The 17,664-nt window shown below is 60.9% G+C and overlaps 1 protein-coding gene across 8 annotated transcripts in view; it reads left to right on the plus strand.

Moving 5' to 3' along the window:
• KIF9 (kinesin family member 9) overlaps positions 1–16,463 on the plus strand; it is a 35,841-nt gene extending 19,378 nt beyond the window's left edge. For 4 of the 8 annotated variants that reach the window (XM_081106339.1, XM_081106341.1, XM_081106338.1 and 1 more), the window contains 11 exons: positions 3,490–3,558; positions 4,156–4,260; positions 5,247–5,302; positions 5,562–5,652; positions 6,074–6,207; positions 8,218–8,409; positions 9,458–9,672; positions 11,179–11,355; positions 11,859–11,974; positions 12,377–12,481; positions 13,043–16,436. In XM_081106339.1, coding sequence (XP_080962465.1) covers positions 3,490–3,558; positions 4,156–4,260; positions 5,247–5,302; positions 5,562–5,652; positions 6,074–6,207; positions 8,218–8,409; positions 9,458–9,672; positions 11,179–11,355; positions 11,859–11,974; positions 12,377–12,481; positions 13,043–13,093 — 1,311 coding nt within the window. In that variant the 3' untranslated portion in view covers positions 13,094–16,436. Of the gene's footprint in view, positions 1–3,489; positions 3,559–4,155; positions 4,261–5,246; positions 5,303–5,561; positions 5,653–6,073; positions 6,208–8,217; positions 8,410–9,457; positions 9,673–11,178; positions 11,356–11,858; positions 11,975–12,376; positions 12,482–13,042 lie in introns of all 8 variants that reach the window. The other 4 variants (XM_081106342.1, XM_081106335.1, XM_081106337.1 and 1 more) reach the window with 2 other exon arrangements.
• The last annotated feature ends 1,201 nt before the right edge of the window (positions 16,464–17,664 follow it).

Consider the following 17,664-nt stretch of genomic DNA (forward strand, 5'->3'; position numbering starts at 1 on the left):
AGGAGCCAGCAGTCTCGGACTGTGAGAGGGAGCCCAGATTGGAGAGGGTGCAGGCTGGGCTGAGGGGGACACACACCCCTGCATGAATTTCATGCACTGGGCCTCTAGTGTGTGTGTGTGTGTGTGTGTGTATATATATATATGGTGAAAGGTGATGGGTAGAAACCTCTTCGCACCGTGCTGTCATGCTGCTGGTGCTCAGGAGATGTTGGCCAGCACTCTGTCACTCCCACAGGTCCCCTGCCAGGTCTGCGTAACAGTGTAGACCTCAGGGGTGCGTGTAAAGAGATTTACAGGGGACAGTGCTCTCCCTGCTCCTGGTGAACAGTTGGGGACATGACCAGTCACCTTTCAGGGGGGAGTGGCGACACGTGTTGTGGAGAGAGGGAGCCAGAGCCAGGGCCCGAGTCTGGATCATCTCATGTGGGGACTGAAGTGGCCCGAACGGTCGCATCTGACATCGACTCCAAGTATAAAAACATTCAAAGCGAGACTGACGATCACTCCCGGGTACAGATGCCCTGGACTGACGACGGGGCGACGTCGGAAACCCGTCTTAAGTTGAAAATATCATGAGTTGAACATGCATTCAACCTACCCAACGTCGTCATTCAGCCTCGCTGGTTTCTGGTGAACCACATCGCTTTGCACCATCACAAAGTAAAACAGAAGTCCAACCATTGTCAGTGGGTGCTATCTGTGTGTGTGTGTGTGTGTGTGTGTGTGCGCGCGCTAGTGACAGATGGAAACGAGGCTGGAGGGTCCCCCTGGGGTGTCTGGGGGAATGGACTTGGACTGGGGCACACAGGGACTTCACATTTATCTGAAATGTTTTATTTCTTTAAACACACACACGCACACACAGATGCCAGTATGGCAGCATGCTGATAAATTCAGACTTGGGGGTGGTCTAATTACATTTCATGGCATTGTTTTCTGTCCTTTTCTGCAGCTTTAAGTTTTTGATTTTTAAAGTTTTTAAAAATTGATTTATAGAAAGAGAGGGAGAGAGACACTAATTCGTTGTTACACCTTTTGATGCATTTCTTGATTGAGTCCCCTCTGTGCCTACCTGGGGTCGAACCCACAACCTTGGCGAATCAGGACCAGGCTCCAACCAACTGAGCTACCTGGCCGGGGCTTTATGTTTTTTACATTTATTTTTCTCGTTACTTGGAGTTCTAGCTCAGGAGGTCACGTGGCTGCCTGTGAGCCTGGCGGTGGGCGTGTGCCTGCCGGGAGGACCCTCACGCTCTGTGAAGTGACCTCTGTTCTTCCTTTATGAGCCTGAGCGCTGAGAGCCCCCGGGACACCTGCTCTGCCGCCGCCTTTCCCATGAGCCCGTCCTCAGGTGGCTCCCAGGACCTCCCTCCCCGCTGACACCTGTGTGCGAGGCGGTGGAAGAGCTTCCGGATTTCCCTGGCTGCTGGGCCTGGCTGTGAGGCAGGAGGCTGGGCTCTGGATCCACCTCCGCCAGCAGCTGGGCCTCGGGGTAATCACCGGCGAACGAGGGAGGTTGGGCTGCTGACCTCCCCGTCCGGCTGCGATTCTGTGAGCCTCGGGCTCGAGCGGACGGCAGACGAACGGTGCTGCGCTCTGCCAAGGAGCCACACCTGCAGGTGTGGGTGGTCGCCACTTTCCAGGGAAGCTTTCCCGGCTGAGAGCTGCCAGCCTGGTGCTGCCCGGTGCTGCCCGGTGCTGCCTGGTGTGCGGCCCTGTGCGGCCCTGTGCTTCCTGGTGCTGCCTGGTGTGCGGCCCAGTGCTACCTGGTGTGTGGCCCGGTGCTGCCTGGTGTGCGGCCCGGTGCGGCCTGGTGTGCGGCCCGGTGCTGCCTGGTGTGCTGCCCGGTGCTGCCCGGTACTGCCTGGTGTGCGGCCCGGTCCTGCCTGGTGTGCGGCCCGGTCCTGCCTGGTGTGCGGCCTGGTGTGCGGCCCGGTCCGGCCTGGTGTGCGGCCCGGTGCTGCCCTGTGCGGCCCTGTGCGGCCTGGTGTGCGGCCTGGTGTGCTGCCTGGTGCTGCCTGGTGTGCGGCCCTGTGCGGCCTGGTGTGCTGCCGGGTGCTGCCTGGTGTGCGGCCCGGTGCTGCCTGGTGTGCTGCCCGGTGCTGCCTGGTGTGCGGCCCGGTGCTGCCTGGTGTGCTGCCGGGTGCTGCCTGGTGTGCTGCCCGGTGCTGCCTGGTGTGCTGCCGGGTGCTGCCTGGTGTGCTGCCCGGTGCTGCCTGGTGTGCGGCCCGGTGCTGCCTGGTGTGCTGCCGGGTGCTGCCTGGTGTGCTGCCCGGTGCTGCCTGGTGTGCGGCCCGGTGCTGCCTGGTGTGCTGCCGGGTGCTGCCTGGTGTGCTGCCCGGTGCTGCCTGGTGTGCGGCCCGGTGCTGCCTGGTGTGCTGCCGGGTGCGGCCCAGTGCTGCCTGGTGTGGCCCGGTGCTGCCTGGTGTGCGGCCCGGTGCTGCCTGGTGTGCGGCCCTGTGCGGCCCGGTGCTGCCGGGTGCTGCCTGGTGTGGCCTGGTGCAGCCCAGTGCTGCCTGGTGTGCTGCCCGGTGTGGCCCAGTGCTGGCTCACACAGAGCTCTCGGAGCCATCCTCCGTGCGTGACAGTGAAGCGCTTGGCCGGCAGGGAATGTGAATCTGTGCTGTGTCCACAGCGTTCATTCCACCAGGAAACGCTCTGGTTTCTCGAAGGCAGTCGGCCAGCTGAGTGCTGCCGGGCCATTCCGTGGGGTCTGCCGCTCCAGCCTGCGTCCAAGCAGCTTCTTCCTGGTCAGTGGAAGAGGGTGTGTCCTGGAGGCTGGTGACCCCCGGGGCAGATGGCCCACTTCCCCGTGTCACCTGATTGGCCAGAGGTCACATTGGACAGTCATCCAGTCGGAGACCCCCAGCAGCTCAGCCAGACCCCCCTCCCCACTGAGTAAGCCCACCCGAAGGAGCAGTCGCTTCCCAGAGGCCAGGTTCTCCACCTCAGGCAGGGGACTGGCCACAGCTGGGTCCCGGATCCCGCTGCCAAGGGCTCCCTCCAGTGGCCATTTTAACAATATATATTTTTATTGATTTCAGAGAAGAAGGGAGGGAGAGAGAGAGAGAGACATCAATGATGAGAGAGAATCATGGATCGGCTGCCTCCTGCACGTTCCCCACTGGGGATCGACCCTGCAACCCGGGCATGTGCCCTTGACCAGAATCGAACCTGGGGCCTTTCAGTCCACAGGCCGACGCTCTACCCACTGGGCCACACCAGCCAGGGCGGGAGTTGGGTTTTGGTGCGGCCCTCAGGGTACCGGTGCTCACTCTGTTCTGAGTCTCCTCTGCCGGGGCTGCTGAGGCCCCTCAAACCCTAAACTCACCCCAGTTGGGGAAAGTCACCCGTGGGGAGGGAATTGCCCAGACGCGGGATCAGTCCACGGAAGGGCCCGCGGGCTGACGGAGGGCAGGGACTGGGCTGACGGGGAGAAGCCGTGGCTTCTCTGACTGCCCGCTCCGCCCCACGATGCTTCCCTGGCAGCGGATGGTCAAGAACCTGGAGAAGGAGCTGGTGCTGCTCAAGCAGGAGCTGGCCATCCACGACAGCCTGGTAAGGGGCCAGGGGCCTGGGGGCAGGCCTGGGTGCATGAGGGCCAGATGGGCAGGGGCCACGTCATCAGGGAGACTCGGGGAACACAGACTGGGGGGGACTAGGGATGCCTGACGGGAGGCGGTCGGATGGCCAGGGAGCAGAGGCAGGCAGGCGGCAGGAGGACAAGGGGCAGGGGCCGGGGGCCGCCAGGTTGGGGTATGTGGCAGACATGATGGGTCAAGGTCAGGGATGTGGGGCAGGCTGGGGTGTGGAGGGAGCAGCACGGAGCCAGGAGTGCAGGGGCCTGCCTGGGTGATGCTCAGGTCCAGAGGGGCTGGGAGGCCGAGGCCGCACTGCCCTCCCATCCCTCCTCCTAGAACCCGCCAGCAGACCCCCTCTCTTGGAGTAGAGGCTCGTACCGGGCGCCTCCCCTCCCCTTGCTGGCTCGGCTGTCACTTGCTGACCACAGGCCCCCTCCTCCGGGCCCGATGTAGAGAGGGTGCGGCTGGCTTGGTGGCCAGGAGGTGCCCAGGCTCCCGTGCTGGTTCTTGGGCTGCCCCCTGCCGCCCCCGTGGGCTCAGCACCGCGAGCTGATGTTCCGCCTCCTCCTCCAAGGCCAACCGCTCCCATGTGAACTACGACCCCATGGATGAGGTCCAGATCGCCGAGATCAACTCCCAGGTGCGGCGGTACCTGGACGGGGCGCTGGACGAGATCGATGTAAGGAGCCTCTCCTCGGGACCCACTCGTGTCCGACCCCAGCGTCCGCTGTGCTGGTCCTGGGACCTCCCCTGAGAGGGTGCAGTGGGCGTGGGGGGGGGGACCCCGATCTCAGAGTCCCTTCAGCCACCGAGGCCTCAGCTTCCAGGCTCAGGGTGACCAGGCTGTGGGTGCCCCGCCCAGTGGCCAGCAGCCTGAACGTCTAGCACACAGGATACAATCCATCCCTGGACCAAGCGGGCCTGCAGCCAGGCAGCCCGGTCGCACCCCAGCCACGCGTCTCCTTGCTGCGTGACCTCGGTACCCCGTCGCCTCGCCTAGTTAGCGGGGAAGGGGCCTGAGCTGGTCTCCTCAGTGCTGCTGGGGAGGTGGAACAGGCCGGTCAAGGACGGTGGCCACGCTGGCTATCCGCAGGCAGACCCAGACGGGTGGGCCCAGGAGGGAGGCCGGCCACGCGGAAGGGCCCTCGGGGATGCACCGTTCCCGCAGCGCAGGCGGCCAGCTCTTCACGGGAGCTGCCTGCAGACCCGCCTCCCCGGCCAGGGCAGCCCCAGACCGACCCCGGTCAAGGGCACTGCTTGTGGGTCAGGGTCCAGAGGGAGGCGGCCTCCTCCAGCCACAGGTGTGGGTGTGTCTGCACCCACAGGAAGGCGCAGAATGGGGCCTCTAGGAAGCGGGGGAGCTGAGGACAGCACGCTTCATAGAACGACTTTCCTGAGTATTTTCAAACTAGAGCCGTTCTGGTTTATGGAGATTCACTTAGAAACGGGTGTCTGTAGCTCAGAAAACACTTGACTTGGAAACGAGTGACCAGGTGCCCCTGTCCTCCGCGGGCTGTGCTGCCTCCGTGCTGAGAGGCGGTTTGCAGACGTCCTGCTCTCGAGGCAGATGGTCCCCGGTCAGCCCAGGCCCTGGCTTCTGCACTGACAGACACAGCCTGGGCCCCGGTGCCAAGGCCTAGCCCTGCCTCGTTCTCTCCTCTCCAGATAATCAACCTCAGACAGATCCAGGAGGTGTTCAACCAGTTCCGGGTGGTTCTGACGTAAGGGGCCCCCCTGCCCACCGACTCCTTCATGGGGGGGGGAGGGGTGACTCCGCCTCCAAGCACACCCCCCGCCTCTCCTGGGCGAGTGCATTCTCTGCGGGTGGGGGCTTGGCCGTGGGTGCACCCTGGGGACCCAGGCACAGGTGAGCTGCTCCTGTCAGGTCTGGTTGATGGTGAGGGCCCGGCTCCTTCCCGCGGGGCCACACCCGAACCTCTGCCTGCAGGACGCACCCGCTCTTTCTCACTCTCTCCCCAGCCAACAGGAGCAGGAGGTGGAAGCCGCTTTGCGCCGCAAGTACACCCTCATAGACAAGAACGACTTTGCGGCCATTTCTGCTGTCCAGAAGGTACGCACTCGTGTCCGGTTTCTCTCTCCCAAGACCTTTCCGGAGGCAGCAGGTGTCCTGCCTGGAAGCCCATGGAGGGTGGGAACAGGTGGGGTCAGCAGGACGAGTGTGGGGTGACCGAGGCAAGCTCAGCCTCGGGTGGCTCGCAGGGGCCTCCAGAACGGGAGACAAAGCGAATGGTGAACAGGGCAGTTCCTGCAGCTGGGCTGGGAAGGGCCTGAGGAGCCCAGGGCCTGGGACCAAACGCCAGAGGGGGCCGTGGGGAGGAGACAGGCGCGCTGGGCACGGCCTGAAGCTGGCAGCCGCCGCCTGCTGCGGGCTGCACGTGCCCACCCGAGCCTTCGGCCCACGCACACCTGTGTCCCCGAAACCGGAACAAACCCGTCGCCTGACCTTTGCCCCCGCGCTGGCCTCTCTCCAGGCAGGGCTGATGGACGCTGACGGCCACCTGGTGGGTGAGTCTGACGGACAAGGCTTTGGCCTTGGGGTGGCCTCGTACCCTAGCAAACCAGGGAAGAGAACCAAGGCCAGGAGGGCACTGAGAGAGCCGCTCAGGTGAGTGACTGCCGCTGCCCGGCCCTCCCGGCCGCCCTGCCCTCGCACCCGGCCCTCCCTGCCGGCCGCCCTGCCCTCACACCGGCCCTCCCAGCTGCCCTGCCCTCGCACCGGCCCTCCCTGCCGGCCGCCCTGCCCTCGCACCCGGCCCTCCCTGCCGGCCGCCCTGCTCTCGCACTGGCCCTCCCGGCTGCCCTGCCCTCGCACCGGCCCTCCCGGCTGCCCTGCCCTCGCACCCGGCCCTCCCGGCTGCCCTGCCCTCGCACCGGCCCTCCCTGCCGGCTGCCCTGCCCTCGCACCGGCCCTCCCTCCCGGCTGCCCTGCCCTCGCACCGGCCCTCCCTCCCGGCTGCCCTGCCCTCGCACCCGGCCCTCCCGGCTGCCCTGCCCTCGCACCAGGCCCTCCCGGCTGCCCTGCCCTCGCACCGGCCCTCCCTGCCGGCTGCCCTGCCCTCGCACCCGGCCCTCCCTGCCGGCCGCGGCGGCCACCTGGCCCCTCCCTCTGGTCTCGCTACTCTGTGGCCACAGTGCGTGTCGCTGCTGCCAACACCAGCAGCATCTATGGTCCCCCAACCGCACAGCAGCCCCCGAGCGGGGAGCTAGCGCCTCCACGTCACAGATGAGGAAAGTGAGGCCCAGGGAGGGGAAGTCACGCCCAGGGTCACACTCCCGCTGAGTGTAGCAGCGTTCAGGCGTTTGCCCTCTGCTACTTCATGTCAAACCCCCCCTCCCAACAGAGTCCTCTGCGGCCAGCTGACGCACTCACACCACCCGAAACCCCATTCACCACTCAGGCCGGCTCCTCTGTGGGTGCACGGTGGGGAGGGGGTCGGGGTTCACCCATTCAGCCCCGCGTGTGCTGCGGAGAGGCAGGCAGGAGCGCAGGTTCTGGAGGGGATGGCTGCACCCACTCACCTCCCCACTCCCCACCTTTCTCATCCCGGGGCCCCTCCCCTTGTGTCAGCGTGAGCCTCTCTGTGCCCCGCTTTCCCATCCCTGAAACGGGAACAACAAGCCCTGCCAGGTTACAGCATCGCTGACACGCTAAGGCTGCAGGTTCGATCCCCGGTCAGGGCACAGCCAAGAATCAGCCAATGAATGTGGAAATGAGTGAGAAACACATCGATGGGTTTTATTCTTTTCTTCTCTCCCTCTCTCCCTTCCTCTCTCTCTCTCCCTCTCCCTCTCTCTCCCCCCTCTCTCAAATCAATAAATAAAATTGTTTTAAGAATAAAGTGGAATAGTAATAATAATAACAGCATCGCTGTCGAAGGAGTTGCTGTGAGGATGAGGGAGTGAATGCCGCCCCTTGTTACTGGGACGATCACTCGTGAAAGGCTGTGGCCCAACACTGACTGCAGAGTGGCCCCCCCCCCCCCCCCCCGCCCCTGGGTCAGCCCAGGTCCTGGCTTCTCCACTGACAGACACAGCCTGGGCCCCTGGGAGGCACCACGTGGGCCCCCCGTTCTGCCCGGTCATCGGTGAGGTTGCAGGTAGACGAGGCTTCCTCCCCTCCCCCAAAGCCGATGTTGCAAGAAAACAAGAGGAGGAAGGAGCAGGGGCGTCTCCTGTCAGCACAGGCCCTGCTCACGTGGGCCTCTCTGGGCGGAGGACCGGCACCAACACAGGGCGGCAGCCGTGTCCTGGCCGGGTGGGCACCGGTGTGGGTGGAGAGCAGGTCCTGGACTGGTCCACAGGCCGCCCGCCTGGTGGAGGCTCTGCGGGTCCTTCCTTCCCAGAGCGGAGAGCTGTGGCCCACCCCCCAGGGCCCGGGCCTCCTGCCCAGACTGCTCCAGGGCGGGTTCCTTTCGCTCGTAAAGGGAGGATGGTGCCGTCTCCCCATCTGCGTGGCTTAGGGTCATACTCTGTCCTTGACCCTGGGCATAGGATCAAGATCAGAGCTGGGTGGCATGGGGCTCCGTGTGCGAGGGCCGAGAAGGGGCACTCGGTCAGCATGGGGGACGCCCCCCTCCCCAGGCCTGAGCCCTGGGGCTCCGCCCTCTCCTTCCAGCTCCCCGGCAAAAAAGGATGGTGGCAGCAGCCCTGTGAGCGGCAAGGATATGGATGTTTCCACCTCCAAGACCCAGCTGACCCCACTCTCCAAGGAGGGGGACGTCAAGGACATGATTCTGCGGGACCGGGAGACCTCCAACATCGAGACCCTCCCCTCGGACTCCCCCAAGGAGGAGCCACGCCCACCCAGGTGACCGTCTAACGCGAGCCCCGGCCCAGATCCCCCCAAACCAGAGTGTGATCCTCCACATGTGGAGTCCCTGCAGAGAAGACCGGGTGACAGGCAGGCCCCGGCGCACAGCCCAGAGGAGGCCGCACGCGTCACCTGCAGAGGGTCCAAGCACGGACTCATTAGACCCTCCGAGCAGCAACCATTTTAGGATTAAATTTACATATTTTTGGAATAAGTAATGACTCAGAAAGCAAAAACTTTTCCAGGTAGTAGACCCCTTCCTCCAGCCACACGGTTCCTCTCCTCCGTGAGCGAGGGAGTGAGTTCTCAGGAACCTGCCCTGAGGAAATAACCAGCGATCTGGACAGAGGTTTATGCAGAAGGTGGCCATTGCGCCAACTGGAAAAGCAAAACCAAACACCTAACCGCGGACACCAGGGAGAGGCTCTGAGGGGATTTTCATCTCCTCCCTGGGGGTGTGCGAGGATGTGCGTGAACACCCCCACCCCCACCCCCGCGTGACCACGTGCAGACACTCAGAGGAGCTGGAAGAACTATACCGGCCACGCCCTGACTCACAGCACACCTGTGACTGTGCCCGTTTCTTGGTGTGGCCGTTTTCTCTCCTGCCCCCCGTCCCTCCCCGGCACGGGAGGTGCAGACAAGTCCCTCTCCCCCAGCACTGAATCTCGCCTCTCCTTAACTGGAGTTCTCGGAGAGAGTTTAATAGCGTGAAAGAATGCTTCTGAGGGAAAAAAAAAAGATGTAAAATTATTCCTGCCGCGTGACCTCCAGCGTTTAAAAGCCCCTCAGAGCGATCCTGAAGGAGGTTGAGCAGAGCGAGGCTCGCTTTGGTTTCTGTTTGTTCCGCACCCCCTCGTGCTGCGCCGCGGTCCCGCGTCTCGTGTGAGAGTAGCACAGAGGAGGGATCGGTCCCCGCCGTCTGGCTCCGTCTGGGGGAGGCGGTGCCCAGGAAGCCGGGCCTTCCTGCTGCCAAGGCCCCAGGGGAGGCAGGTGAAGGACCTGGTGGCCCAAGACAGCTGCCCCGCCCCCCCCCCATCTTCAGGCCCAGCACCCCACCCTCCAAGCCTGTGGCCTTTGAGGACTTTAAGAACGAGCGAGGTAGTGAGATCAACCGCATCTTCAAAGAGAACAAGTCCATCTTGAACGAGCGGAGGAAAAGGGCCAGTGAGACCACGCAGCGCATCAACGTCATCAAGAGGGAGATCGACGTCACCAAGGAGGGGCTGAGTGCCCAGAAGTCCCTGCGGGAGAAGCAAGGTGACGCGGTGGGAAGGTGGCTGGGCCTGTGGGGTCGGAGTCACGCTGCTCCGAGCGGGGCAGCCTTGGGAGCCGGCTTCCCAGGTGGAGGGGGGCTGGTGACCCCGTCAGGTCCCTGGGTCTGATGGCGGTGGGGTGCTGGCTAAGAGGAAATCGAGGAGCAATGAGAAGGGGCCGAGCAGAGGGCCAAGGATTCACTGTCACGGAGACTTTCTTCGCGCAACCCCCGCACCGTCCTGGCTTGGCAAGGACCCGTCTCCTAAGGCAGGTAGTGAGGGGCCATCAGGCTCAGAGAGCAGGGCCCCCCACGTGGGCACCCTGACCTGGCACCCTGGTCCCACCGGTAGACACTGCCCACACCCGCCCCCGGCCGCACGCTCGTGTGCTGCGGGCAGTGGACAGCCAGGTGAGCGGCTGACAGACATGTTATTTTCCCTTAACCCATCGGTCCTCAAGGAGCTGACGGAGCTCCAGGTCCGTCCAGAGAGGCTGCGTGGAGCAGATGCTAAGAGCACAGCTGACTCCTCTCGCGGAGCCTCTGACAGCCACTCGATAGGGCCAGACGTCCCGTCGTCTCTAACAAGGAGGCGGCTGATGAATCTCCAGCCACCAGGAGACCATCTGGAACGTGGGCTCCCACGCCCGGAGGGCAGTGCGTGGAGGCGCGGGCCGTGGTTGCAGGCCCAGCACCGGCGGCCGCCGGCCGCCCGCCAAGCGCAGGAGGCAGTGTAGCGAGGCCAGGGCGAGCCGACGGGACATCAGCGGGACTGGCGCCGGAGGCCCCTAAACTTGGTCTGCTGAAGAGTCAGGCCCGGATTCTGTGCGGGAACGGCACCCACCCCCAGAGGCAGCTGCTGCCCATCCAGCTGAGCCTAAGGATTTCAGTGATTAGTCGCACAATAAATGTCATGTTTGTTGTTGTTTTAAACAAAAAACCAAAAACGGTAAACATCCATATATTGAGATGCTACTGAGTATTTTTTAAAACATTTTTCCCATATATTTTATTGATTTTTTACAGAGAGGAAGGGAGAGGGATAGAGAGTTAGAAACATCGATGAGAGAGAAACATCGATCAGCTGCCTCCTGCACACTCCCCACTGGGGATGTACCCACAACCAAGGTACATGCCCTTGACCGGAATCGAACCTGGGACCCTTCAGTCCGCAGGCCAACGCTCTATCCACTGAGCCACACCGGTCAGGGCCTGAGTATTTTTGATTGATGGGGTTTGAGATCACGGTGTATGGCACATGGGTCATTCCTACCCGCTTCCCTGTGACCCTCCTGTTTGTCCTGGACATGCCAAGTGGCCCTGCTCTGAGCTCCCTCTCCCCGTGGGCTGTGTCCTGGCAGCAGGCCTCCCAGTGCCGTGCCCACCGCACGCAGTGCCCGGCCTTCCCTGGTCTCCTGTGTTGTGCTTGGCCAGCTCTCCCCTCTCTCTGGACCACCTGCCTCCCTCCCTCAGCACAGGTGGCACCTCACCCTGACTTCCTCCCTCCACAGGTGAGTATGAGAAGAAGGGGCTGATCATCATCGATGAGGAGGAGTTCCTGCTGATCCTGAAGCTCAAAGACCTCAAGAAGCAGTACCGTGCGGAGTACCAGGACCTGCGTGACCTGAGGGCTGAGATCCAGTACTGCCAGCACCTGGTGGACCAGTGTCGCCACCGCCTGCTCACAGGTGTGCGGTCTGGGAAGGGTGGCGGCCGTCGGAGTTCCGGGACCCGCAGACCTGGGTTCTAGAAGCAGCATCTAAGCTTCTCTCTGGCCCAGCTGGTGTGACTCAGTGGTTGAGCAGGGACCCATGAACTAGGAGGTCACGGTTGGATTCCCAGTCGGAGCACATGCCTGGGTTGTGGGCTCGATCCCCAGTGGGGGGCGTGCAGGAGGCAGCCGATCCATGATTCTCATCATGGATGTTTCTCTCTCTCTCCCTTCCTCTCTGAAATCAATAACGTATCTATTTAAAAATAAATAAAAACAAACCATGGATCTTAGACAAGAAGAAGCTTCTCTCTGGCAGAGGCAGGGGTAGGGCAGGGCCTTCAGCTGTTTGTTGATAGGATTTGGGGGCAGGAGACAGAGGTGGGCGAGGGGACCGTGGAGCAGGAAGTGGCAGGGTGCGCCTCTGCTGGGCACACAGCCTTTGCCTGCAGCCTCAGTGCGGGCCCCTCCTCCGCGCAGAATTTGAAATCTGGTACAATGAGTCCTTCTTCATCCCCGAGGACATGCAGGCGGCCCTGAAGCCGGGCAGCAGCATCCGGCCAGGCATGGTGCCTGTCAGCAGGATTGTGTCTCTGGTGAGGGGCCCCCGTCGGGGGTGGGGGAGGGGAGTGGGCAGTGGGCAGTGCCTCTGGTGCTTTGCCCTTTTCTCCCCACAAACGTGGCATGTGTGGGCTGCTCCCAGCCGCTCCCACGGCTGCCCAGGCAGGTGGGAAGCCACAGGTCTCTACCCAGTGACCGAGGGTGGGCACACAGATGATACCCCTTGCTGTGGCCACCCTTTTGGGTGGCTCGTCCTGCCCAGGGGGCAGTTACAGGGCATCTGTGATGACGCTGGCAGACAGGGCCTGAGCGTGTGAGCTGCCGCAGGGGGGGATTTGCCAGCCCAGCCAGGGGCTGCCCTCATGCCCACCACGGGCCCTGGCAGGGCGCATCCTGACCATGCCAGGCTGGAGGACAACCTTGAGTTGGGCCCCCAGGGAGAAGACGACCAGGACAAGTTCAGCCAGCTGCAGCAGGACATGCTGCCCGAGGGCCCGGAGTCCATCTCCTTCTACAACGCCAAGGTCAAGAGAGAACAGAAGGTAACTCGGCTCATGGCTCCGGGAGGCGGGGCCTCGGACCCCGTCACTAGCACCGCCCCCCCCAGGATCACACTCCCCACTGCAGAGGCTGGGAGGAGCAGCCAGCTCGGGAGCCAGTCACCCAGAGGCAGCGGGTGTCTCCCCGGCTGGAGTCCCGGGCCGCCCAGTGAAGTCCCACAGGCTGTGGCCAGGCCTGGACACGGCTGTGAGCACTGACCATCCTGTGAATCACCCCTCTGCCCGGTGCATCCGTGCTGGATGCGCTCCCCACGCTCCCCACACTCCCCACCGAGTGGCCATCTCCACCATCAGACGGTCCTGGTGCCGCAGTGCGGGTGCCCGTCACCCTCTTACGTGGTGATGGCCCTCGAGAGTAAGAGGAGCCTCTAAGTCCAGGACGCACCTTAGTGTGTGCGCGCACATGTATGTGTGCACGTGTGTGTGCGTGTATGTGCGTGTGTATGTGTGCGCATACGTCCTCGCTGGCAGGAGGAATGACGGGGATGCAGGTGGGTGGCTTCTGAGCCCTAACCAATCCCTCCTTCCCTTCTCCGCGTCCAGCACAGCTACTTGAAATCCACGCTGGGCCTCCCGAAGGCACAGAGGAAGTAGGGGCTCCTCGCAGCGCCCCCTGCCTGCTCCAGGGGAGCTGCCCACCACCCGCCCGGTCCGGCCAGTCGGCTCCAGGCTGGCCCAGCCCAGAGGACATGCAGCAGCCGGCCTGCCAGGAGGGACATCCCCCAGAGGGGGCTCATCTTCACAGGACGCCTCTGGTTTCGATTCACTGTCTCATATGCAGGGACCAGATAAAACGGCTTATCGTCTGGAGCGTGTGCTTATTTCCTGTTGGGAGGCTGTCTTGCCTGTACAGGTGGGGTCAGAGCGGCGTCTTCAGTGAGAACAAGAGCGAGTAGCAGAGCCGGGCTCCGTGGCAGCCTCTCCTTTCCTGCAGGGACACCCGGGGGTCGCGGTGGCCGAAGGCGCTGCTCTCAGCCCCCTCTGAGCAGGGCACCCTCTCTGCAGCCGAGCCATGAGGCAGAGGCCCTCCCCCCTCAGCAGCCAGAGAGGACGGGCAGGTAGAAATGGCTGCAAGGAACGTTCCATCTCAAAATAACAAGAGCCTGAGCGAGAGCAGCCCTGCCATGAAGTCAGCAGCAGAGTCCCGCAGGGAGGCTGAGCTGGAGGCAGCTGTCCCACCCAGGACCAGGATTCTGTTGGAGCCATCGAGGAAGGCTCCACCCTGGAGAGGAGAGCGTGAGTTCCCACCGGCCTGGAGAAATAGCCAGGAAGCTCCCCAGGGACGAGGCGCACAGATCCTGTGAGGATTTGTAACCACGCACAGTTTGGGATTCAAATTTACACTGTGCGGTCCAGGAACCACCAGGCCGAGGAATTAGTATAAAAGTTAGCCCAAGGCTGAAACAGCTAACAGAACCAGAAAAACTGCCGTACGTGCCTTTTCCCAGCAATACAGCATCCCCACAAGCCCTAGTACACATGAGCTCCCAAGAGTAAAGGCGCGCACACACGCAGGCACACATATATGTGCATATGCACACACGTGTACAGAAACAACCTCGCACGGAGGCGTAATGTCAGCAGGATCAGACTTAGAGGAACTTCCGATAACAAGTTCCTGGTGCCCCGGCCAGTGTGGCTCAGTTGGTTGAACGTTGTCCAATGCATCAAGGGATCACCGGTTTGATTTCCAGTCGTGGCACATGCCTGGCTGTGGGCTTCATCCCCAGTGGGGGCACGTGGGAGGCAGCTGACCCATGTTTCTCTCTCCCTCTCCCACGATCAAGGTAGGACAGAGAGCTCTGGGCGGCACTCCTTGTCCCGTCTTTACTCTGAAGGGCTGACTGCTCTGTTGCTGTGTCCTCTGCCCCTGCCTGGAGGCTCCAATCCACTTGCCCGTCGCCCGCGGAGCCCAGAAACTCTCATCTGAACTCGACCGTCTGAGGCCACAGGACACGGGGGAGCACAGGTGCAGGCGAGACTTTCTTTACATCAGGACCGTGTCACACTGCGTGGGACCTGGACGAGCGGTCCAATTCCCTGCCTTCCTTTCCCCTGGGGAAGCAATGTCACTCCTGGGCGCTGTGGAATGGAGTGATGTATGCCAGGGTACACCGGAGACCGCGTGACAGTGACAGTAACGGATAAAGGTGTCAGTGTGCCCAACATTATATGACAGGTGGTGAGCTGACAGACATACTGACACACTCCCAACCAAGGTGGATTCTGGATGTGAAAAGGCAGCATTCAGACTGGCGTTATCTTTCTCCAACCCATCCTGACTGATGGCTTCTTAAGACCAATCAGATTTGACAGAAGTAGCTGCTAAAAAGATACCCAGTGCCAGCGGGCAGCGTCACTGGAGGTCAAGGGTCTTGGTGAAGAAAGTACTTGCCCTTCATGTTGGGGCTGGAGGCAGTGTTCTTAGTGGACAAACGCCCAGGGGAGTGGGACGCATCACAGGAGGCGCTGAAAACTCTGTCAGGTAAGGGATAATCGGAAAGTAGGGACATTCTGAGAAGATCCAAACAGGGCACATTTTCTGTCCTTTTGGGAGGAAAAACGACAGGAGTTGTCTGCCCTGGAATGGATGGCCTTGCTGCAAACTGGGCTCCCGACCCCTGGCGGAGGAGAGCATTGCCTGGGCAGCCCCGGCCCGGCCCAGGCCCCGGCGAGAGAACCCGGGAGGAAGGTCACGGGGCCTCCGGCTCCTCCCAAATCTACATCCCTGGCTCCATAACCACTTGCGGAGAAGCTGTCTAACATATCAGTTGAAAATTACATCCCATACACAGATTTTCACACACCCTTTTCTCTATCAAATATGAAATTGCCTTTATTAATAAAAATATCACTTAGTTTAGAAAGAATATTTTTATTAAGAAAAACAACCTATCTATGAGCAAATGACATTTCTACCAGCTTAGATTTCCAACAACAGGGAGTAGCACCCATTTGCAGCAATATATCCCCAAAGGCCACCAGGAAAAAGGGGGGTCTCGCATGAGGGAAGGGCTCCCCTCAAGAACCAGCCGCGATTTGTGATTCAGTAACTACTATAACGGCTTGGTGGAAACGGATTTTGAACCCTGTTACAGGTCCCTGGGTGGAGAATCTGCTCTGTCCAGAAAAAAGCTGTCAAAGGCATTTGGAAGGTGAAGTTGAGTGTGTGGAGTAGACGACATTGTTCTTAGGTTTGGGGATGATGGCCAGGCTGGAAGGAACCTCTGCTGTAGGGCTGTGCCCTGCCTCTGCCTGTGGAAGGGGAGGGGCGGAAGGAGGGCCCCGAGGCTCCCAGCCGCTGAGCGCAGAGCGAACACGACTGTGTAAGTGGCCGGCGACGTGAACGAGGAACACAGGAGGGAGAGCTCCATACAAGGCCACGCGCCACCACGCGGTCTGTGGCCTGGGTGCCCTCACTGCTCTGAGGCTGTCTCTCATCTGTGCAATGGGGCAGCGGCTGCTGTGGCCTCGCCCACGTGAACTGCTGAAGATCACGTCTGCGAAAACGGCAGTTCCCAAGGCCGCCTGCAAACACCCGAGACCATCCCGGTTCCCTCCGGAAGTCATGAGGCAAGCATCTCCTCTTTGGTTAGAGCCACAGAAACGAGAGTTCTGACAGCGCGTCAAGCATTAGAAAGTTCCAGTGCTTCTATTTTTTACATCTTTTCGTCTAAATTAGTTACCGTCGGTTTAATATTCGCAAAGATGCACCATCAGCTCCCGTTACCGCATGTGGCTCCCTCCAGTGCGACTGAACAGCTCCAGGAGCAGAAGATGGAAAAGCCCCTTGGTGGCCAGCAGCCCGGGATCCGGGCCTGTGATTCCAGGTCAGTTCTCCCTGCACCTCCCCCCACACACAGTAGGCCAAGAACTCAAGGGCAAAGGGGACAGATTATTACCCCGAACCTTATAGGATCAGGCTCTGAATAAATTGAAAAAAGAAACAGAAAAATCGGGTGTTATGTACAAGCAAAAAAATCCAATAAAGAAAAAGGGGGGGGGGCGTGTTTGAGTTCTGACACAGCTGCTCCCGTCCTGGCGGAACATTGGTCACCTGGGTGCTTCTATGCGATTCCGGTGCCGAGGCCACGTCCTGGACCAGTTACATCAGAGCCTCGATCCGGGGAACAGTATTCCCTGAAGCCCCAAGTGAATCTAGTGAGCAGAGTGAGTTGTGGTAGAAAAAAAACCTGGACATTTGTTTTTTGTCTTTGGTATGTTTTTGTTTACCTGATTAATATGGTGATAAATTGCTGATTAACCTTAATTAGCAACGATTTAATACCACATACTATCCTGGCAATAAGCAGAGAAGCTTCTCTACTGATTAACTTTCCATTCACAAATTTCCGTGGTTTTTAATACCCTTTCTAATAAAGAGGGAATATGCTAATTACCCTCATGCCATCACAAAGATGGTGGCGCCCACAGCCAATAAGAGGGAATATGCTAATTGACTGCCCCACCCTCAAAGATGGCGGCACCCAGTCCTCTCAGCCCCCCTGGGGTACCTGTCTCCGGAGTCCCCCAGTCCCCCCAACCCCCCAGGGCTGCCCGAGGCTTGTGCTGCCGGCAGTGGCAGCAGCAGAGGTGTGATGGGGCATTGCCTCCCGCCCCTGAGGGCTCCCGGACTGTGAGAGGGGCAGGCCGGGCTGAGGGAACCCCCCTCCAGTGCGTGAACTTTCATGCACCGGGCCTCTCGTGTGTGTACGTGTGTGTGTGTGTGTGTGTGTGTGTGTGTGTATTATTGATTTCAGAGAGAAAGGGAGAGGGAGAGAAACATCAATGATGAGAGGGAATCATTGATAGGCTGCCTCCTGTACGCTGCCCCCTAATGGGGACCAAGCCCACAATCCAGGCTTGTGCCCTTGACTGGAATAGAACCCGGGACCCTTCAGTCCGCAGGCCAACGCCCTATCCACTGAGCCACATCAGCCAGGGCTGTATGGTTTCTGATTATAAAACTCTGAACACTCAAGGGTAACACCTGTGTATTTGTTATGTTTTACCCGCTCCCCAGTCAGAATTGGGAGACACAGCAACAGGCACTCAATAAACATTTAAATAAATGGGTGTGGTGAATGGATGGCAGGTGGCTGGTTGGGAATGGATCAGGGATTCTCAACTTGGGCACTGAAGGCATTTTAAGCTGGATAATTCTT

This window comes from Myotis nattereri (genome assembly GCF_964212035.1).
Source record: "Myotis nattereri genome assembly, chromosome: 14".
Classification (NCBI taxonomy): domain Eukaryota; kingdom Metazoa; phylum Chordata; class Mammalia; order Chiroptera; family Vespertilionidae; genus Myotis; species Myotis nattereri.